The sequence below is a fragment of the Nelumbo lutea genome, chromosome 5 (genome assembly GCF_056320005.1).
Source record: "Nelumbo lutea isolate HS-2025 chromosome 5, American lotus-T2T, whole genome shotgun sequence".
Lineage (NCBI taxonomy): Eukaryota > Viridiplantae > Streptophyta > Magnoliopsida > Proteales > Nelumbonaceae > Nelumbo > Nelumbo lutea.
This window is the reverse complement of record NC_142688.1, coordinates 19,411,921-19,435,856: the sequence shown is the minus strand read 5'-3', so window position 1 is coordinate 19,435,856 and position 23,936 is coordinate 19,411,921. Positions and strand designations below refer to the sequence as shown.

General features: G+C 41.1%; 1 protein-coding gene and 1 pseudogene across 1 annotated transcript; one reads left to right on the top strand and one right to left on the bottom strand.

The window, feature by feature from the left end:
• LOC148850780 (ATP-dependent RNA helicase DEAH11, chloroplastic-like) lies at positions 1–22,156 on the bottom strand. The gene is made up of 4 exons (XM_088947894.1): positions 21,312–22,156; positions 14,557–16,912; positions 13,632–14,426; positions 1–1,304 (listed from the first exon to the last, which is right to left on the bottom strand). The coding sequence occupies exons 1-4, from the start codon at positions 22,110–22,112 to the stop codon at positions 70–72; spliced, it is 5,187 nt and encodes a 1,728-aa protein (XP_088804020.1). The 5' UTR covers positions 22,113–22,156; the 3' UTR covers positions 1–69.
• A 1,168-nt stretch (positions 22,157–23,324) lies between these two features.
• On the top strand, positions 23,325–23,936 carry LOC148850779 (IRK-interacting protein pseudogene; annotated as a pseudogene).

The following is a 23,936-nucleotide window of genomic DNA, read 5'->3' as shown; positions in this document are numbered from 1 at the left end:
TACTATCAACTGATATACATTTAACTAGATGTAGTCGATATGTGGTTTATACACAGACTTAAAATATATTTACATATCTAAGACATCAAATATAGCCAGGTGTACAGACCTCAAGTGTCCATAACAGTCATCGCTGCTGTTGAAGCTCACCAAACAGACCCAGCAGATGTGGCCCCCACACCTGCATGCAATGTGGTTGCACCCATCCACCTTCTCTATCGTGTACCCGCAGATGGGGCACTGCTTTACCTGCTCCTTCCCCTTGGCCCACTCCTTCAGTGACAAATCTGGATCCTCTTTGAACATCTTGTACATCTCGCATGAAACATAGGGATGGTATTCCAAGTGACATCTGGTGCATGTTTCTACATGGCATGCTCCACAGGAAAATAGCCCACCAGAAGTCCCAGGTTCCGCAACTTTATATACTGCAGGACAGTCGGGAGATGGACAAAACCTGTAAGTTCCACCACTTGACGCCACAAACGCTCCTAATGAAGCTCTGAATAGCTCTTCCAGCTTCTCACTTGACAGAAGATGCCTCAAGTCTGCAATCAAGATAGGGGCTTTACACCCCTCGTAAGTACAGAGTAGTGGAAACCCATCATGGCTTTTGATGGCCGATTCACACTGATCCACCAAGCACAACCTGCAGAACCTATGTGCACAGGCTTCCAGCTGGAAGCAATCTTCCACCTCACACAAGCAAATGGAACAGGTGTCCTCTCCACTGAGCTGCTGACCCAGCCCACCACTTCTAAGAGGTAGGGCAGTCTCGTAAATTATCTCTTCAATTTTCTGCTTCAAATCTTTCTTTCCCTTGACAGAGATGACATGACGACGAGTGTTCAGTGTCAGCTCAACCCCCGGCACCTTCTCCTTGAGTCCATGCAGGTCTGGCCCAAATTTCCTAACCACTTCTTTCATCAGATCATGTGGCAGGTCTCCACTTCGGAGGTGGATTTCAAGTTGTTTGTTTTCATGCAGAGTCAAAAGGGATTGCACCAATCTCTGCTCAGCAACAGCAATTTTGTCCTCTGAACCAAATATTTTGACATTCATGTTCTGCCTATCATACAGAATGTGCGTCTCTGTTTCTCGCTGCAGTGACTTGATGAGCATGATCCCATCACGGGATAAAAGAAGCTGCAATATACTTGGAGAGAGGGTAGCATCATTTATGGTCTTCCCTTTCATCAGCTGCTCCAGAGGCTTCCTCAACTCAGCCACAGTCTTTGTAGCATTGGCAGATATTTTCACCCTATAGGAGCCGTTTTCATTCTTTTCCAGATTACAGGTTGCACCTGTCCGTAAAGTCAAGTAAGCTCTTTCAGATAATAATTACATCAGAATAAAACTATCTAGTCTGCAGCATGCGACTCAGGGTTTTAAGGCTAATGGTCAACATAGAAGATAGAACTTCCAAATCATGACGCCAACAAGTTAAGGTTTCATAAAGAGAACATTATGGAATTATCCCCTTTTTATTTTCATGGGCCACCAAGTTACTCCATCTGAAGTCGAAAAGCTTCAAAACTCATTGCCTGTTTTTAAACAAATTGTATTTTCAAATTTTAGCCTGGCACCAAACAGATAATCATTTTGATCCAGCAAAGCCATATCAGAAAAGAAGATATCATGGAAACTATGATATGCAGTGAAATGGCAGAAATTTTGCTAAGAAGCACATACAAATAATAAACATTAGAACTTTTCGTATGATTGGGTGCTGCATGAACAGTATTAAGGTGTGGCCAGCATCATGCGAAGAGTTCTAACCAAATATTAATAAATGAAGTCAGTTTCAAGCTTTATTAACTGCCAACCTTCATATAATAAAACAGACAAACTAAGACTCCACGTGATAAATGTTACAAGTAGGATAAATCTACCAGAATCTGTCCCTCAACCTCTTCTACAATAACCCTTTTAAATATATTTTTTTATCAGTAACGCATAATGAAACTGTCTAGAAATCCTGCCCTTGTCCAATCGTCAATACCAGGACTGCAGTAGACACTAAAAAAAGCCAGATCTGACAATAAATAGAAATAAATTATACTCACAAAAGAAACAGAAACAAACTCCATACAAGAGATCCCCCCCCCCACACACACACCAAAAATATAAAAAATAAAAAATAAAAAGATCTAGAAAGAGTAACAGCTACTTTGTTATCTGACCAGTTCATACTTTATAGAGTTAAAAGGGTTATCTGTTTCCGTATAAACATTGAAACCCTAAAAATGCAATAATGCCCCTTCAGAATTCCTAAGCCAACACAACTAGTCCATTGGAAATCTTAAACTCCTTAATTAGCTTATCCCTTTAAAACTTATGACATAATCAGTTCACTCATTGAAATTCCAACTGCACCACATAATCCTACTCTATTACATGCTACATTCTCACAAAATGCCAACAGGCACTAAGATAACACATTTTCTTGGTTGCTTTTCTAGTCAAAACAGGCATAATTATCAAGAATGTTTGGCAACTAACCTTTTTCCCAAAAGAAGGTAACATGAAGAAAAGGCAAGAGGTATATGAGAGGATGCAAAGTGGTGCACAATAGCAAGCAGCTTCCCCTGGCAACAAAAACCTATGAGGGGATGGAGCTGCCAGTATGCAAAATCTATTATGGTATTCACCTCCCTAGGAATCCGTATAACCTGAACACCCAAGCTTGCCAAACTGTCTGAATCCATTGAGGCAGTGATACATATATATATTGATCAATAACTGCAAATTCATTAGAATTAAGAAATATGTGTACAGAAAAATACAAGGACTGGGAGATAAACTCTCTTATCTCCCCCCAAAATTACAGTTGTTCCCAGAACATATTTTCTCTTCCCACCCCTTGCTTTGCCAATACATCAGCGAAGTAATTTGCATTTATCTTGACCCATTGTATTCTTACTTCTATTTCTTTGGTCAACAAATTAAACTTTTTTCTTTTCACTGTTGTAGTGCCACAGCTTTATTTCTTTACTCATTAACCATCCCACTACCAGCTTTGAATCTCCTTCAATAACTTGTTTTCTGATATTCAGCAGTCTTGCCCTTTGTACTCCCTCTATCATAGCCATAACCTCTGCCCTGAGAGAATCCCCCATGCCAGCTGGACCTGAGAACAAGGCTCTAATCTTCCCCTCCTCATCTCTGAACACCCCACCAATTCCTGACAAACCAGGATTCCCTATACTGCTACCATCGAAGTTAAGTTTGATGAATGTTGCATCCAGTGGAGACCACAATGGACTGGTGGGGTTCTTTCTGAGGGCAGATTCCACAACTTCCTTCCAGTTCCTATGTAGATAATCTGTTGTGATAGAAGAGAATAGTTCCAATAATTTTAGCCAATGTATAGTTCTAATTGTGACAGATTCAATTAAAGCCTCCCTACTTCTTTCCTTCCCTGAGAAAATTCTTGAGTTTCTTTCCTCCCAAACTGTCCACAATATAGCTACCCTTCCACATCTCCACATGATTTTTTTTTAAGCAAAGGTAACTTTTATTGAAGAAGAAAAATCAGAAGTACGTGAGAGGATGTACTGAAGCCAAGAATGGCTTGGCAGGATTACAAAGGCAAACAACTGTCACTAAATAAGAAATCTCTAGAGACCCCTGATTTTGCTAGGATATCAGCAACAGAATTTTGCGCTGTAGGAATCCAGACCAACTTCACATTCATAGAGCCTAACATATCCCTGGCTTCAGCTAAGACGTAGGCTAGTCTCCAGGGCCCTCCCTTCTCCTGTAACCAAGCTATAGTATTTGCAGAATCCCCTTTAATGGTTAAGAAGGATAAACCAAGCCGTTTGGCAAGGCGAATCCCTGTGAGTGCAGCCAATACCTCTGCCTTTGTGGCATCAGCCCTCCCAATCAGACCACTGCAAGCCCAGCAAATATTCCCCCTTTCCCCTCGTATTACACCTCCAAATCCTGTTTGACCTGTGGATCCTTGGGCGCTACCATCAAAGTTTAGAGTCATTTCTCCTTCTTCTCTAAGAGCCTATCTCATAGTCCACTCAGGTCTTGGAGAGGAGTGTAGAATTTCTGGAAGAATTCTCTGGAGGTCATTTAGGGAGAGACCTTTGAACACTTGAGAGTTGATTACCCAAGGGTTACAGAGATGTGTGAGGTAGGAAGATAGATCTTCAACATTTCTAGCTTTATTTTCAAAAGTTATATTGTTCCTTTCTTCCCAAATGCCCCACAAGACTGCATGGGTCACTGTATTCCAGTAAAACCTTCCTCTTTTTCCTAGCCCTCTGCCTTGCCATTGCCACAAGATGTCCACCACCCTCTCCGGGAACACCCAGCTATAACCAACTAGGTTTAGGAAGAAGTACCAAATCTTTCTAGTGATCGGGCAGTGGAGAAGGATGTGATCAGTTGTCTCCCTGTTGCCAAGACAAAGAGGACAGACATGAGGGGAGATGCATAATCTGCCTTTAAACTTTTTTCTGAAGCAACTCGCAGGTGTTTATTTTCTTTAAACAAACTTCCCACACAAAGAAAGAGACTCTATGGGGGATGTGTGATCTCCAGACTTCTTAGCCGGAAAAGGAGGCCTCTGATCTTCTGACACTAGAGCCTTGAAAAAGGTGTTAGTGGAGAACTTGCTAGCAGGATTAAGTTTCCAGATTCTCTGGTCAGGGATAGCAAGAGAGATGTAAACCTCATTAAGAGAGTTTAGTAAACTAATTGTATCAGCAATTTCTATTTCTCTTAAAGGCCTTCTGAGGTTTAGGTTCCAAGTTGCTCCCGAGGGTGAGGGGTTGAGACTAGAGGCTACCGTGGCTTCTTTTGCTTGGGACAGCTTAAAGATTCTAGGATACGAGTTAGTAAGGGTGTCCTCTCCCCACCTGATATCTAACAGAATAAAAATAGAAGTCATAGATAGAAGTAATACCTTTCCACGGGTTAGAAGCTTTGATCCGGTTCAAGTGGACCTTGCTATCCCAACCATTGGTATGTCTCTCGTACTTGCTCTTGATTGTCCACAACGCTTCCATCTCCAAGGGATACCTCCAAAGCCATTTTCCAAGAAGGACCAAGTTCCTTTCTTTGACATGACCTAATCCCAAACCACCAACTTCCTTTGGCTTGCAAACCTGATTCTAGCCTACTAGATGCCACTTGTTTTCACCACCCCCTTCCCATAGGAAATCCCGTTGTAGTTTTTCAATCTTGCTTTTTACTCTGCCTGGGATTCGAAAAATCGACAAAAAGTAGGTTGGCAGGTTGGCAAGCGAAGCCTTAATTAGTGTAAGTCTTCCACCTTTTGAAAAAAAGCTTTTCTTCCACGTGGCCAATCTTTTCACATTTTTTCACTACCAGGTCCCAAAAACTTTGACTTCTCGGGTTCCCACCAAGAGGCATTCCTAAATAGGCAATGGGGAGACTCTCCAACTTACACCCCAACATCTCCCTAAACCTATCCAAGAGTGGGTCACCAACATTTAGGCCCACAATGTTGCTGTCCAGTCACCATCTCAAAACTATTTAACACTCTTTTTAAGTTGGAAATGTTCTCCCAATCCAATCCACCTCCAGGAAAAGTATGATGTCATCTGCAAATATCAAGTGAGAAACTGGGACTGCCTCCCTACCTATCTCAAATCCTTTCAGCAAATTTAACTCCCTCACTTCTTGTATCAAGTAACTAAGAACATCCGCCACCAAAGTGAAGAGTAGTGGGGAGAGAGGGCACCCTTGTCTCAAGTCCCTGTTTGCATTAAAGTATCCAATAGGTTCACCATTAATCAGGACTGAAAACCAAGCAGAGCTTATGCACCCTTTTATCCATCTCATCCACCTTCTACCGAAACCTCCCAGACTTAGAATCTCTAACAAACAATCTCAATCCACTTTGTCATAGGCCTTTTCAAGGTCCAACTTGATTACCACCTCTAGCTTGCCACTTTGTCTTCTTTCTTCTACAAATTCATTGGCCACTAGAATGTTGTCAATAATCTGTCTTCCTTGCACAAAAGCGAATTGGTTGCTTGAAATTAGATCATTCAGCACCACCTTTAGCCTTGTCGCCAACACTTTCGCTACTATTTTGTATAAGCTTCCCACCAAACTAATAGGTCTGAAATCCTTAACTTCTAAGGATCCCTCTTTATTTGGCACTAGGGTGATGAAAGTTGAGTTGTTTCCTTTGTTCACAATGGCTGATAGGTAGAAATCTGCAAACACCTCCACTAGATCAGACTTGATTGTGTCCCAGCATAGTTGGTAGAAAAGAATAGGGAACCCATCTGGTCCAGGAGCTCTATCACCGTCCATCTTAAATATTGCTTCTTTAATCTCTTTCTTCAAAAGTTCTTTCTAGCCACACCCTTTTGTCTTTAGACAATCTTGGGCCCTCCCATCTATTCAGAGGAATTCTGCTAGTACCATCCTTTGGGTAGAACCCTTTGAAATACTGCACGATGACTTCTGAAATTTCTCCCTTGTCTTCTACCTCTCTCTACCCCACCCTCAATTTTGAGATGTAATTCTTCGTTCTTCTCCCTGAAGCGTAACTATGAAAGAACTTTGAGTTATTATCTCCCTCCTTCAGCCATCTCACTCGATTCTTCCCCTCTTCTTTGACCATTCAAAGGTTGTCGGGGCAAAGAGGCTAGGAAAATCAGCCGGTGGATTCCACCTGCACCCAAATAAGAAAGAAACCTTTCCCACAAATATGCAACAAAAGAACAAGAAATCAGTAAGTGGTAGGATGTTTCACCATTAGTCTTACACAGAACACACCAATTGGGACGTAAACACCAGTTTGGTCTCTTTCATTGGAGAAAGTCATAGGTATTGATCCTCTTATGAACAACTTCCCAACAAAAAGCTGCAATTTTGGGTGGGACAGGCTTGCACCATATCTCTTTTGCAGGGAAAGAGATGAAAGAGGTAGTGGAGGGTTCAGAAAGAGTTTTGATGAATGAGGCACAAGAAAACAGGCCCGAAGAAGAACAGGTCCAAATACGACCATCTGGATTAATAGGGTCCAAGAAGACTTCTTCCATGGTGTGAAATAGGTTAAGCAAATTAGGCATGTCAAAATCCCTTATTCCCCTTCTAAAACCCAAATCCCAACTGAAGCCATTATTAGAGTTTGAAGGAGCCAAAAAGTTGGAGATAGGAAGATTATGTTTAGCAGATAAAGCAAATAGCGAGGGAATTAATCTTTTAGAGGGAGTTTCCAACCCAAACGTGTTGCCAGAATTTTATATGATCTCCAGAACAAAGGTCATACCTGACAAAGGGGACAAAAGAAGGCAGCACTGCATTGATAGCTATCTAGGGAGATGCTCGAGTTGCCCTAACCGATACTCTAGCATCCCACCCATTGTCCAAGAGCCCATGAATGCTAATAATTACTTTACACCACAATTTGTCCCTCTAAAGGCATCCTCCACAACCACTTACCCAACAAAGCTAGGTTCCTTCTCGGTACATTCCCTAGCCCTAATCTTCCTAAGGCTTTACTTCTTTTAACTACTTCCCACTTGACCTAATGGTCCTGTTCTTCTTCCCCTGGCTCCCATAAAAAAAATCTCTCATCAGTTTTTCCACTTTGACCAACACCTTTTGGGATCTTGAAGACTGACATAAAGTAATCTGGAAGGTTTGCTAAGGTCGACTTAATCAGTGTAATCCTTCCCCCTAGTGATAAGTATCTTTTTTCCAGCAAGCAAGTCTCTTAGTAAACCTTTCCACAACGGGTTCCAAAAGCTTGAATCCTTTGGGTTGGCTCCCAGGGGTAAACCGAAGTAGTTGAGAGGCCATTGCATTACACTACACCCCAAGATTGAAGCACTCTGGCAATTCCCCTGCTTCCATATTTACACCCACTATGCAGCTATTTTCAAAATTCATCTTTAGGTTTGACATTCTCTCAAAGAGCTGTATTGTCATCTTCAGGTTTCTAAATCCTCCCCATCACAAAACAGTAGGGTATCATATGCAAATTGCAAATGGGAGACCAGCACCCTATTCCTTCCTACTCTCCATTCTTTCACTAAATGTCTTGAGCTTGCCCTTAAAATCAACTGACTTAAAAAATCTGCAATAAAGAGTAAACAGAAATGGGGATAGAGAGTCTCCCTACCTAATTCCACGGTTTGCAGGGAAGAAGTCCGTCACAACTCCATTAACTATCAATGAATAATGACAATTTTGGATTCAACCCAAAACCCACTTATACCATTTTTCCCCTAATCTCTTTAATTCCTCTACATATTCATTTCCAATCAATATCTGATCATTGATCTGCTTGTTTTGAACAAAAGTTCCTTTATTTCGAGAGATGATATAGGGGAGTTTCTTTAAGTCAATGGGACAAGACCTTAGCAATTATTTTATAGAGGTTATTAACCAAGTTGATAGGTCTAAAGTCCTTCAGGTGAGCGGCTCCAGACTTTTTAGGGACCAAAGCTAAGAAAGTGGCATTTAACCCTGGGCTTATCACACCCCTTTCATGAAACTCAACAAAGACCTCTAGCAAATCCTCTTTAAGAATATCCAAATAATCCTGGTAGAAGGCCATAGTGAAACCATCTAGCCCTAGAAAGTTGGATCTATCCATAGAGAATATTGCCTCCTTAATTTCCCCCAAGTCAAAATTCCTCTCTGGCCTTAACTTAAGATCTTCCGATAAGCAGGGCCAATCCAAACTCTTTCACCCATACTCTTTCACAAAGGGGCTTCCAGTATATGGATCTGAAATGATTCGCAAAGGCCTCGGAAATATCTCCCTGTTGGGTAAGAACCTCTCCATCTATCTCCAATTTGGTCACAAAATTCCTCCTTCTCCCATTAGCCATTGCATGAAAAAAATTTGTATTCCTATCCCCTTCTTTGATCCATTTGTGCCTTGACTTTTGTCTCCAACTAACTTCCTCGTTGTATAGGATGTCTTCCAATTGCTTCTTTAGAATCCATCTTAACTCTTTATCTCTCTCCTCCAACAAACCTTGTGATTCCTTCAAGTCTAGGTCTTCAATCTGATCAAACACCTCCTGCTTCCTTTCTTCTAGTCTCCCAAAATGCTCAATATTCCAAGTCTTAAATTTTTCCTTCAAGAGTTGTAACTTCCTATGGAACTTCATTCCTTTCCACCTAGTTCTGGGTCTAAATTCAAACCACCAATCCTTCACTTTTTGGATAATCCCAGGGTGGCAAGGCTACATATTTTCAAATCTAAAAGGGGCCAGTCCTGCACCAACCATCTCCTCCTTGCTTAACGAAATTGGCCAGTGATCTAAAGTGACTCTAGGTAAAGCCTTAGAGACTAGGTTACTCCAATGGTCCTCCCATTCTAGAGAAAAAAGAAATATGTCAAGCCTTGAGCAAATAGGGTTAATATGGAGGTTTGACCAAGTGAAACTATTACGGAGAAGGGGTAAATCCTTAAGCTCAAAAGAATCAATAAATTGATTAAACTTCCTCATGCTAGTCGTGATTCTCTGCCTATGATTATTTGTCTCCTTCGTGAATCTAACAATATTAAAGTCACCTCCAATGCACCAAAGCCCTTCCCAAAGTCCTCCGATGTCACTAAGTTCATCCCACATTTCATTATTCTCCCTGTATCATTGAGGCCATAAATATTAGTCAACATCCATTTGAAGCTATCCCCCACCTGATGAAATTTGATAGATACTAAGAACTTGCCAACCAACTCTTCTACTCCTTCCAACACCTTGCTATTGCATAATGTAACTATGCCTCCTAAGGAACCCCAAAAAGGTGCATAAGCCCAACTAATTCCCCTTGCCTTCCAAAGGCTTCTAGCCCACCTAATGTCAAAATCTGTTAGCTTGGACTCTTGCAGAAGCACTATATCCGATTTCTCCCTTTTGAATACCTCCTTTATTATTGCTCTTTTCCTGGCACTCCCCAAACCTCTTACGTTCCAGCTTATAATCCTCATTATCACAAAGTCTCTGTCCCCTTTGTTTAGAGGTTTCTACCCTCCCCCTCTTTTTCTCTCCCCTTTCCCACTAAACTCCCTCTTTCCTTCAAGGTCTAGTCTTAACCTCTCCACTTCAGACAATTTCCTTTTACGCACCTTTACTTCTGACTTGTTATAAACTTTCAGATCATTGGGGTTTCTGACTTTACACCCTAACTTTTCAACAAAGACAGCTACTGAATCTTCAAATTCTGCTCTACCCTTCCCTTTTTTATCCTTCTCATTTGGATGAATGCTACCTCCTCCGGTTTCCTTTTCCTGCTGAACCAACACTCCTGATTATGTTTTAGAGCTCTCCAATTCCTTATTTTTTAACTCCTCAAACAGAGCTCTAATGAGGTCCCAAATTCTCTCCCCTCACTCCACCTCATCCTCTTCACTATTTATTCTAACCCCCTTTCACCTCCCAATCTAAAGTTCTTGGAACAATGGGAGAAGCAGACGCTGAAGCACCTGCTACAGGCAAAGTAGAGGAATCAGTAACCAAAAACGAATTGACAAACATACCTGGTAAAGGAGGGGGTTGGTTCGGGGGAGCCAGGTCATTGGTCTTAAAAGCATTATCCTGCAAAGTTATATGGTTAAGGCCCTCCAGCCCTGTTTCATTTGTCTTGAAGGGAACTGTCATTGGAGAAATCAACCTTTGACCACTCTCAGAGACAGGGTGTTCTTCCCCTTTTGGGGCAGATCTATCTAAGAACTGATGAACTCTGTCTCCCTTCTTACTTTCAACCTGTTCTTGTGAATTAGTGGATCTGGAGACTTCTTCATCCAAGTTTTCAGTTTTCTCCGGTTTCTATCCTAGGAACCAGTGTCCCCACTTCTTTATGCAGCCTGAGCTTCTTGTAAACGAGGGTAGCTTGATGGGGTATGTTTTTGTTTTCTTCATCAAATAAGATTTCTGTGTTTAGGTCCTCCAAGTCCTCAGCCCTTAGACCCTGCTTCCCATCTATACTTCCAATACAAGACTCTTCATCTGAGTCAATTTCTTCATTGTCTGAGGCGTTGTAGTCAACCCATCCCTCATCTGTGCCTTTTGAATCAACCGACTTAGCCCTGGAGTATCTAGGATTTGGGCGGTTTGTCGCCACTTTGCCTGATGGGAGGCAGGGTTACCATTGAAGAGAGCTTGTTCGACCCTTCGAGCGACAGACCCCTGCAACAGTTTTGTTCTGGTTCGTGGAGGAAGAACATAGACCAGTTTTTTGGTCTATAGTCCAAGCTTTTTTAAGAGGGATCACATGGTCATTTAAAAGTTCACGTGACTGAGGCCCATAGTTTTTCTATTTGTCCTTTGAGAAAAGTCATGCCACTTCAGACCTTAAGCTAGCTGGTTCCACTGAATGGCCCACTGAGTTTACAGACAATTGATCACCATCTGCCTGTCTTAAGAACCCTACACATCGTACAGGTGTTTTCCTTGCATCACACGCAACCACCTAAGCAAGGATACAAAGGGAGCCGTAGGATTCAGGGGGTGTTCTATAGTGTGGATGAGAAATTGGTGGGTATGGACACACTACACCTATGATGGCGTTTTGTAGGTGTGGTATGGACCATACTTTTTGATTTCATGTAATTCATATACATTTATGAATGATCTGCACCAACGTTTTAAAAAAATGATCTGAAAACAGAACCGTTCTGGCCATCAGTTTCTGGGTTGATGGTTTGACCATCCGGTTCGAATGGATGGCCCATTCCAACAAATAAATTAAAAATAAAAAATAATTAAAAAATGATAAAAAACCGTTGAACGGGTCGACGGTTCGACCGCTCGGGTAGCATGACCTGTGACTTTCAAGCTTCCAGTCGATTGCTGTTCCATTCTTAGAAAAGGTCTGACTCTCTTCTGCTCAACCATTAACCTCGATCCACATCATCACCTTCTTCCTCAAGGCAGCTTCCTTCCAGCCACCACTGAGCTTCAGCGGAGGAGGTGATCCAGACTCTGTATACTACTCCATCAGAGAAGATTTCCACCGACCTTGGGATCTGTTCTGGCTTCGCCCCAACCAGCTTCAAATGTGCTGCCTTCAAGTCTGAGGTTTCAAAGCTCTCCAACTCTCCACCACTAACTTTTTTCTATCATGGAGAAAACATTCTCTTACCAAAGGTGAAAAGGCAAACCCAGAATCTGCATAGTTATAGGGGTGGACAGATTGACCTCTTTTTCATTGCAAGAAGGAGACCATCGTTGGAACCAATGCCAGGTCCTGTTTAGTTTCCACTGAAATCGCTGCAAACTGTGATAGTCACTGGAGAAAAGAACAGGGCCTTGCTGGCATCGAAAGGGATTAGTTCCAACTGATCAGTTATCTTCAACACTCCTCTTATTTCTTCACCCAAGACTTTCCAATCTTTAACTCTTCCTTTTGTAGATAACACCAGCCCTTCTTTCCAGTACTCTTCAGAGGCATTAATCCACAGTTTTGGTTGTTGCAGGTTCAAAGACGGATGTAACTCCCTTCTGGGATCAGCCTGCTCGCCCACCTTCTCTTCATACTTTGAGGTCTTTGATACCCTCTATGTCCTTTATGTCCTTTTATTCCTCGAGGACTTCACTTCAGTTGCTTCCGCCAAAAGCCACTAGCCTGGTCTCTGAGAACTGTGTGTAATCATGTATTGCCTTCCCAACTGCTGTCCAACCTGTTACTCGTTTGTCCTCTGCGAAGCAGGTGTACTGCTTAAGGCCTTCCCCGTAGTGCTCATAAACTCCAATAAAGCAACCTTTCATATTCTCTTTCCTCTCTGCTAAGTATTTCCTCCTGTCCTCCAAATGTGAGCTTTTCCAACCTTGTTTGAAATCTGAAACTTTGCTCCTTCTAAAACCTTCAGAAACCAGCTTACTGCTATTCCAACGAGTCTAAGTGAAGTTTTTCGTAGTTCTACTATCTTCAGTGCTGCAACCCTTCTCATCCACACCTCTTCCAAAATGAAGATTTTTGCCTACGTTTCACTTTTCACAAATTTCTTCCATCTCCTTGCTGATGTGAAAGGTTCTGGCTTCCCCTAGATGCCAGAGCTCTCTCCTCCCTAACATAGTCTTGGTTATGGAATCAATATTTTTAAAACCAATGCAAAGGTTGAACTAAGATTAATTATATATCAATTAGCCAAACTCAATTACTTCTTCCATCCTATAAACTGTTCTCTATTTTTTATGATGGTTCATCTATAATCTGCTTGGTATAAGTACTATATGAATGTAGTCAGCCACACTAAAAAAGAACACAAGTGCAATGAGAAAGATATTTGAAAAGTTACTGTAGCATAAAGAAAAAAATGTTTCACCCAGTGCCCAAGCCATTCTTAACAAATGGCTGATAATTATTTATACAGGAACATAATCAAATTAAAAAATAATCCCCAACCATTGTAAGTATAAGAAAGAAAACTGGCTATTTGTATATAAATCATTTAAATATGTTACCCTTCATTCCAGAAACTAAAAGCAACTAATGTAAGAAAGGTATAAAAGACATTATGCAACCATGGAGACCATAAATAGTGGGTACAGGAAATAGAAGCACCAGAAGATTATATTCCTAAGATGCACACACAGGGAAGGGGATGTAGAGGATAGCAAGGGAAAAATTAAAAGGAAATGAACTTTCAATCTTAAACTAGCCATAGGAATTACCTTTTCGATGCTTGAAACTGCTCAATAAAGAATCCAGCTGTCTCTTGATAACAAAATAAACAGTAGCAGGGCAAGAGACAGAACTGTGAAACATTTGTTGGGACTGTATCTTCTGCCATGAAAAACAACCATTGAGTGCTTTCCCTTGGATGTGCTGCAAAGCCTTTGCTGCCTCCAAATGTAATCTTCCGTCAAAAGTTATGACAGCCTTCATTAAACAATCTTTTGGCTCAGGAGGGAATACTTGGACCTGGCAAGAACTACTAAGGGGGATATTGCTAGGCATGAATGGAGCAATCTCTCTGAGAAGTGCCTCTTCACAAGCAGTATATGGCAAGCTTTCCACAGCATCGCCTCTCAACAAAAAAACATCCAGAATTCTCCCATGTGTTGCAGTTCTCAGAACATCGAAAATTTCTGATTCAGAAACCTCTTTATCAAGTCCAGATATAACAACACAATCCATGTATTTGTTGCTAATTTCACAATGGACATATCTTCCTCCAATAAGCAAGTCAGAGCAATCATCAACAATAAAATCAACATCCTGCTTTGCACACCTAACAACTGCAAAACCCCTGCTATACCTTCGTGGCCAAAAAATTTTTGCTCGTACAGCCGGAAATGAAAACATTCTGTGATCAACAGCAAAGCTTGTCCTCGAAGGAGATATCTTCAGCAATGATCCACAGTATTCAACACCACTAAGCTCTGCAACAGCTTTTTCAGCATCTTCAGGAGTTAGAAATGTTATTCTGCCCCATTTTTCTGTGCCCTCACCTTCTTGTCCAATACCTGCATAATTTTTTTCATGAGTAACTGAAAAGGAATTTATTAGAATCTTGAAGGAAATGTAACATTACAAACAGCCCTAGCAGTTCTAGGCAGCCCTATTAAGAGAGAAAGAGAAAGAGGAGAACAATACCTGCATATTTATGATAACCAGAAATTCCAGATACATGATCCTCAAGAAACATAAGAAGTTCCTTATCATTAATTGCACTTGCATCTGAATGATATACATCCACAGTTAAACATCGCTTTTCCAGTTCCAGATGCCTAATCATAGCACCACATCCAAATAGTGCAAAAGAGGGAGAAATACCGGATCCACCACGGTACAAGCATTTTTCCATACACTCATCTCTTAACCATTTTTTTTCTAACTCCAAGGCATCATTAACAAGGCCAGTGGCAATTTCCATGTCCCCTAAAGTGGCAAATAGTCGAATCTCTCTCTTATCAACATTGACTTCAATGCCAATCCGCTCATCCTTGCAGTGTGTTTGAATGCGAGAGACAAGACGAAGCACATTAGTGTTTAATTTCCCACAGAACCTTCTTAACAAAATGCTGCCAAATCCGGTCATCAACCTCATCTGCAGCTTACGGCTCTTCATCTGTGAAATATCAAACAGACTAGAAGACATAGAAATGCATTCATCATCAAGTGCAGTTACACAGACCAAATATCGATTCGATACTGACAGGATTTCACCAAAGACAACCCAACTGGGCTTCTGACCATATACAAGCAATGAACAGGAAGGATGTAGTGGGACATGCCGTCCAGTTAAAGCCACTTCATAACCAAGTCGATCGTATCCAGAATACATGGCCACACTATCAGCAAGGGCTGAGAGTATAACCATCTTCAGTTTTTTATCATGCTGAGTGGGCACATGGGGGTTCCAAAGCCAGTAACTTGGGATAATAATGTATAATTCATTTTGAAGGCAATTTTCTAACTCCTGAACTGTCTCTTTACATCTGCGCATGGATTTTGCATTTATGCTGTTGTTCCAGCACCATTTATTTCTATTTTCCTCGGGGACTTCTTCCCACTCCTTGTAAACAGAGAGCAGTGTGAAGAGGTCTCCTCCAGGATGGCAGAATTGCACCTTATGACAGTCCGATCTTAATTTATCTTCATCACCACCAACTCTGCAGAATATGCTACTGGAGTTGGCCATCACTGCAGCAAGAACAACACCCTCTTTATGCAACCCATGGTAACTGCAATCAAGGATAATTTTACCAAGCCGAGGTTCAATACCCAACTTTACCAATTTCCAACCACAGTCTGTAAATTCAAAAACATCATTTTTTAATGTGATAGCACCCAACTGAATAAGATTCTGAATGGCCATGTCAATAGCCTTAGGACTAGGTGCGTCAACAAAATCAAATTCTTGTACATTCTTAATGCCCAAGGCAAGAATCCTCAGCACTGCAACCCCAAGGTGAACTCTACGAATCTCTGGCTCTTGATGGGAAGAAAATGACTCAAAATCACTTTCAGAGTATAATCTGTAACATTTGCCTGGTTCTGTTCGACCAGCCCGGCCAGCTCGTTGATCAGCAGAACTCCGGCTAACCCTGCAAACTCTAAGTACATTCATACCAGTTGTAGGTTCAAATCTGTTCTCTTTAATCATGCCGGAATCAATTACATACTTAACCCCAGGAATTGTCAATGATGTTTCTGCCAGATTTGTTGCAAAAATAACTTTTCTCTTCCCAGCATGGTTCTGGAAAACACGGCCTTGCTCTTCATAAGAAAGTTTTCCATGCAAAGCCAATGCAACTGCATTGGGAGCTTGAAAATTTTCACAAGCCCATTCTACTTCCATTTGAGAAGTCAAAAAGGCCAGTATTGCCCCTTTCTCCTCTCTAGCATGGATCTCCAGAGCCATCTTCACAGTATCAGCAACATATGAAGCATAATTACCAGAATTGGGCTTCAAAATGGCAGAAGTTTCTGTACGGGCAACTGGAACATGCTTGAGCTCAACAGGAAATTTTCTCCCAACCACATGAAGCATTCTGCAACCAAAGAAGTAATCTGAAAGCTTGCTTGCGTCAGCTGTTGCAGACATTATAATAAGTCTTAAATCAAATCTCCGTTCCAGTAACTTTTTAACCAAGGCCAATAGGAGGTCAGTGTTTAAACTTCTTTCATGAGCCTCATCTATAATGATGCATGAAATCTTAGCCAAATTCTCATCATTCATGTAGTGCTGTAACAAACAGTGGTCTGTCATAAATATTACCTTAGAATTAAACCCCTGCACGGAAGAGTAATTTGGATAACAAATAACTGAATTATCTGCATAGCACCCATTACTCTCTTCCCAAACCCTATGTGCCAAAGAGATGGCGGCAATCTTCCGTGGTTGAGTGCATATAATAGACCTGTCAGCACCTATTCCTGAATCAGCAAGAAATTGAACCAGTTGTGTACTCTTTCCAGAACCAGTTTCTCCAATCAATACCATAACCTGTGGTAACGGGAGTTAGTACAAAGGGGGGAAAATAAAAAGGAAAGAAATTGATATAGGCAGCAAAGCTGTTCCAATATTGGTTAGGTACTGCAATTCAAAATTACACTTGAATATGCCACATCAAAATTCGGAAATTAAGAGTAGAGCTTCAAGATATTTGATCAAAACAATGAGCAAGGTGAATGCAACTCATTTGTTTTGGGCTCAAATGTAATTTGTCTTTTGTTTTAATATAGAGAGGTAGCATGTTGTGCCTCTCTAAGGGAGGCTGGTAATGTTTCACTACCTGAGTTTAATAAAATTTGAAGTTAGTCATCAAAAAGAAAAAGAGAATATTTGAATACAGTACTAATATTTGTAACCATATTCAGTGTGGAGAATGGGATACAACCAAATTGGCATACTGTTACACTTTCAGTTATGGGATACAACCTAACCGTCCAAGCAATTAAAGCCAACAAGAATGCCACTAATGAAAAAGAAACCATTCCATATGAAACTAGCGCTTAATCACAATACATTTTCTGCAACATACATAAAACCATACAAACGGTGGCCCTAGTCACTGGTCTTGGTTGTTGAGTTCACCCACAGATGTTGCCTTAGGCATTGAAACTGAATATGATTCTTGGAGAATCACAAGAAACTACATGCTTTCACACACAAGAGTAAATGCAAGAAAATATACAACTCATAATTCAATTCAAAAGAAGGTCTCAAACAATTGAAATAGAATCAAAACAAAATTATAGAAAACATAATGTGTTCATCATCATCATCCAAGCCTTATCCAAACTATATGGGCTTGGCTAGAAAACATAATTTGTTCTAATTTCTATTGATTTTGACACTTATATTTCTCCATTAACATATACCATATTAAAGATAAAATATAGAAAACAAAAACTACAGGCATAATAAAAGTGGGCTCTACAAGGGGAAAGATCCCAAAGATATGAAATCAAATATGGCACCTAAATCAAAAGAAAATAATAGGACAAACCTCATAACACAAAATAACATACAAATACAAAACCTTCATCCCAAAACAGACGGAATGCAGAACTTGAATTCCACAATTTAGTCCTTTTACCATATATAATCTGCCAAAGAATTAACCAACCTTGGGATCCATGTGAATGAGCTGTCCAAAGGGGAGGCCATGGTTGGTGCATCACTAACAGATGGGTGTTTGGAGAAAATCAGTGAAGGTTGAAGCAAAATATTTTCTGTTTAAAGAGCTAAGATACAATGGGAGATTGGCTTTGAAGATCAAAGAAGCAAAGCTACTGTTGGTGTTGCTAGTTGGTACCAAGTCTTTGAAATGGTTTGGAAGTTTTCTAATTTCTAGAAGTAGTTTCTTCCAGTAGGGAGAAAGATCTGAAAAAGTATGTTGGTGGAAGAACAAAGAAAATATATTGTGGAAACAAGAAACGCAAAAGGACACTTCATAACTTTACAAGAATTTTATCGCCTGGGAAGGATGCAGATGGTCTGTTTTCCAGGACGTAAGAATGCTCAAGGCTGGGAGTTGATTCACGATACAGTACGGGAGTTTCTGAACTTACGGGTTGATGATTAAAAACAGCCAAGGTGCTGTAGAAACAAGATGGGAGATGTTTTCAGTGACACAGTTCAGGATCAGACTCAGGATGGATTTTTGGTTATGAACCCTAATGGTAACTGCAAAATAACAGTGAATGTTGGGAAGGAGATTTGGACTACCAAACTAGTGGTTGAAATAACAGAAGCTGTTTCAGATTGGAAGAAGTTAGTTGATATCTTAATTAATGAATTGAAGATCAAAGGCATGCTGATATGGTCATTTTAACTCCTTTTGTGAAAAGAAAAACATTACTTCATCTGGTGGAGGATTAGATTGAAATTGCAGCATTAGAGTTTCCGGTTTTCCATTTCATCTCTGGAAGCAGGAGTTATTTGAGTCAATCACCTTAGCTTGCGATGGCCACTTAGGTGGAGTTTTCAGTTTGGATTTACGCTTTGCTGCGGTGCTGCTGAACACTGTAATACTAGATGACATTCCAAGAAATGTTGAGTTGCTGGCTGGTAGTACTTCGTACAGCATATGGATAGCGGCCTCCATTGAAGCCACTCTGTGGAAGGATGCTCACAGGGGGGGAAGACGAAGGGATGGAGAACATGGTGTTATATGGCCAACAATAATTGCACAGCATGAATGATGGAACCCTATTCCCAAAAGTGGTTAAAGTGTTAAACAAAATCTGAAGCTTTCAAAAGAAGTGGAGCAGGAAGAAGAAATACTAACCTCCTCGCGTGAGGAAGGGCTGGCATGTGGCAGTTCCCCTGCTGTAGCTTCAACCAATAGGGGGAAAACAGCATTAGTGTCTCCTCCGTTAGGCTCGAGGAGCAGGAACTTGAAAGGTCAAGAGGGAACAGTTGATTGGGTTTTTAAAAATGATGCAAGAGTTGAAAAGGAGTTCAAAAAGGCAACACTTGGGCAAGATTCGAGCAATTTAAGCCACTATTCCCCAAGTAGGTTGGGCAGAATCGACTTAAGCTTGAGTTGTAAGAAGGGGTGGGCCCAAAACCAGGACCCATTTAGATAAAAGAAATCCTAGGCTGGTAAGGTTTGGGCCGAAGGTGTTGGAGATTGGGCCAGATATCTTTTTTAAAAAGCACGTGACCAGCTTAAGCCTTGATGTTTCAATAGACCCATTATATGGTCTATCTTCTTCTCATCATGAGGGGCCCATTGGAAAGAAAGTGGAGATGCATCATTTCAAGAAGGACAAGAGGACTCTGCAGTTGAGTTCCAGGAATTCATTTGGCTGCAGAACCTCAATCTCTAGGAGGAAATTGAAAAAAAACGATTCAAAAAATAGGAAGGCTGGTAAGCTTTGGGAATGGGTGGTAACAAAATTTAACCAAGAAAATAGTGTGATCAGCATGAATCTTGGACAAGATTGTCCTCCTTTGAAAGATGGATCTCTTCGAGAGACCAAAGCGATGGAGAGTTTGGCTCCCTCTGCCAGTCTGGTTTTTGTGGGTATTAACTGTGGAGTGGAGCAAGAGAATTCACAGCCTGGTTGCGGTGGAGAGGTAGAGCCTAGTTCCCCTTTGTCTATTGTTGAGGAAGATTTAGCACCAAAACATCGAGTTGTTACGGATGAAATGTGCTTGCGAGAGAGTGGTGCTACTTCTCTATCAGATGTTTCTTCTTTGATCTCAGAGAAGAGCTCCAGAACTTTTGAGGGAGACATTGTAGTTTCTCAAGCTGGTAATAAGTTTAAGGAAGAAGAGGTAGTTTTCTCAAAAGTCATAGTGGGGAAATTAGGAAGAGATCTTGGTAGGAAAATGCAGGGAACAAGAAAATTTGGGTTATTGAAGCAACATAAATCCTTTCCGAAAACATCAGTAATTTCAAAGAAGACGAAGAGCACAAACATAGGGCATCTAATTCACATTACCAAAGTTTTCTCTAGGCTGAAAAATGGGTTCATAAGTGCAGGCCCAAGTAGCAAATTCAAGAGAGTATATAAAAGGAAAAAGGTGAAGAACAAAGTTTGCTTGATCAGAGATACTATTGTTGAGAATCTATTTGCTTTCCAGTTGGTGGTGATAAGGGTGACAAATAAGCAAACTCCACAGAAGAGGTTTTGGCAGGAGAACGGGTATTGGCAGGAGAAGGGCTAGTTGCATCAGCTCTGATGAAGAGTCAGAGTAATCCAGTTCCCCCTATAGTGCAAGTTTTTTCTTGGCCAGCAACCGATGGCAAGATACTTAAGATCAACTCAGGGACAGGAATTTCAAACTTGCAACTTGCAGTAAAAGTATAATATATGAGGAAGCTAGGTACAACGTAGATCACTTATTTGAATAATGCAAGTTGCAAAATGTCTACAAAGATGTAGCGCTTCTTTGTCTCTATCTTCCAAGTGGATTACAGAATAATAAGGCACATCAATTGAACTCCTTCAGTCATGGCATTCGATTACCTTATAATAAAACGAGCTATTTTATGGAGGATTAGCCCTCTAGTAGACTTTTGGTGCATCTCGAAGCAGGTGCAGCAAAAGAGTAATTGAAAATCCTATATGCCATTGCTAAGAATTGGCAAGAACATAAGTTCATTCGTTATAGGTTGGGTTCTTGTGCACAAAGATTTCAAGGAGATGATGAGATCAGACTGACAACAAATGGTAGGAGCTTGCGAGGATTAGCGTCTTTCTCTATCAGATAGAGAAGACATGATTTCCACAATTCAGTCTTCTGGGTGAGAAAGAAAGAATGGACCATGGAACTATACTTCTTATGGGTATGCATTTTCACAAGCATATCCTAGTATATATCATTCTTCTATATCCCATGAGGAAGCTACTAAACAAAAGGAATGGATGTGAGGAATCGGGATTACCTGATGGGAATGTATTTCCCGAAGAATTTCCTGGCGCGAGGCATACACTGGCAAACCATCTTCCAACCTCCGGAGCTCCCGTATCATCAAATGATGAATACGACTCCAGTAAAAATCGCCATGGAACTTAAATATCTCGACTCCATCATCACAACATTCGCCGGACCGCTTCCCTTCGAGGTGAGCGAGAATGCATTGAATAGCAGATTTAAATTCTCTTATTCTCTTGGAGATAAGGTCTCTCTCTGCAAGAAGGCCTTTCCTTTCCGCATCAAGCATATTGAAGGTAGCGAGCTTTTGCTGTTTCCGGAGTCTTTTCGAGAGTCCAGCAATGTTATCCAACGTAACCTGCAGCTTATTCTGACAACGCCGGACGGCCTCCCCTTCCATAAGACTGTGAACACGAGCGACAAAGAGGGATTTGATACGGTCCCTCTGCTCGTCCTTATCAGAAGCGACGTTGACATTGGATATGAGGACAGGATCTAGAAGATGAGCACCGTCGAGGCGCCGCTCCCAGAAGAATGCCATCGCTTCTAACGCATCGCTCCATTGCAGGAAATACAACTTGGCAGCAACAAGATCCGTGGGGAAAACCTCGGAGCGGTCGGGAGTTACAGTACAATGAGCAAGCAAAGCGTCCACATTAGACTTACTAAGAAGAGGGCGACGACTGGAGCGAAGCTCGATGATAAAATTCGAACTTTGACAGCGAACATAATAAGGAGTTAGCTGTAATTTGGGGGAGAAGTAACCCCACCTTCCCCCTCCTCTTCCTCTTCCCCTTCCCCCGGGAGGCATTAGACTGAGCGACAGTGTTCGTTATCAATTAACCAATCGCGATTTGGGCGCTGACCAGCAACTAGTCGACAGAAAACCCTTCCAAAATAATATTTTCTAAATTTATTTGGAATTCGAAAATCGAATCCAAACGGAATATGTGTCACACTCACCACGTGATTATAACACAGGAATAAGTAAGCTATTATATATATATGTAGACTCCTAATAGTAATAGACTAATACAGTAATACGTAACTTTCTGATTTCTTTAATTCTTCCCGGTGCGCGAAAAATCAGGATTTTTCTTTTATTTTGAAGGCTAAAAACTAGGATTGTTTTATAGGGCAAGGGAGTTTTCCCGTAAATACTAAAACCTTCTCTTTTCAAAAAAAAATTGACTCTCGTGTTAGATTTAGGTTCAGTTTGGAGGAGTATAAATCCAAATATATAGAATGCAAAATCTTATATTTTGTATGTATTTTTATTGTATATATTTGTATTTGTATTTCTTTCAAATTGAACCCAAGAAAAAATTCTGGATAGGTATTACTTTAAGTCGAGTGTCAATTTAGTATTCAAACTTTAAAATGGCACAATCTAAGTATTCAAAATTTTGAAATGCGATAATTTAATACATGTATTAATTATCTCTCAAGTGTTAAGAGAAAAGACACAAATACCCTTCAAATATCATCTAATTTTTTTTATTAATCATCTGCAATCTGTAAATCTACAACAATTATAGAAAAGGAGGCGGAAGACGACAGTTGAACCATCAATCAAGAAACCGATGGTGAGGCTAGAATGGCAGCCAACGACCGCCGGCACCTCCCTATAAAAAATAAACCTTACAATTGTTTTCTTTTAAAAAAAAAGGAAAAGCTCAGGGATTTAAAAAAATAAACAATAATACTTGTGGTTACAAAATGACCGAATAGAATGTGAGCTCAAAGCACCAGTAAACACCCCTCCATCATCATTACATGAACAACAACGCCAAACCGTCGTCCCAGAAACGACCGGAGACCAATGACAAAGACAACCGCTCGGTGTCCTGCAACAAATGTTGGCCCACATCCCGTGAGAAAATCTCGTTCCTATCGACATCAATAGCTCCAACAAGCATCTGAACGCAAGCCCCAATGGCCTCTTCAGATCTATCTTCTTGTCCTTAACGAGAAAGAGCCCCAGGTCATCAGAGTCGTCGGCTTCAACCGCCAAGAAAGAGTAATGGAAGCTCGTCGTCGCGGACCTGTCGCAGAAGCTCATTCAAACCACTCGGAAGAGAGACGAAGCTCTCTAAGAAACACCATGTTCTACCTGGAAGCACTCCTGAACCGAGCATTCTACGAAGACTTCGAATCCATCGGATTTCAGAAAAAGTGGGTCCGAGCAAATCCTCAACCCAATACAAAAAATGCGAAGCAAATTACGCTTCCTTCACTCTTCTTAGGGGACTCACCTGGGACGAGGTGTTGAAGAAAGGAACCGAACACTTCAGCGAGGAGTTCAGCCGATTTTACGATCGAAAGATGAGCGATATCGTGGCGATGTTGGGGTGTAACCGAACATGGCCAGAGTCACTGCTGCAATCATTCTTTGGTGCGACGAAAAACGTCTAGTTGGTTCATTTATAGACTTGTTCGGTGCACTCAAGCTTGCCCATATTCAGGATGGATAAAGGGGATGAGGTTCGATGAGGTGTACATGGAGGACATGGGTGCAGACAAAGCTCGGAAGTTGGTTCTGGCTGTGGTCCGGATCATGGTGGCACTAGGATTCTACGTCTACAGTAATGTGGTCAAGTGTAAGGCTTTGTGCAAGGACGATAATACCGGCTAG

Excerpts from the sequence above, each read along its gene's own strand:
- LOC148850780 (XM_088947894.1), bottom strand. The coding sequence starts at position 22,112 with ATGCCTCCCGGGGGAAGGGGAAGAGGAAGAGGAGGGGGAAGGTGGGGT. Across the intron at positions 16,913-21,311 it reads GGGAAATACATTCCCATCAG|GTTATGGTATTGATTGGAGA; the intron begins GTAATCCCGATT and ends CCGTTACCACAG. Across the intron at positions 14,427-14,556 it reads TGGTTATCATAAATATGCAG|GTATTGGACAAGAAGGTGAG; the intron begins GTATTGTTCTCC and ends AAAATTATGCAG.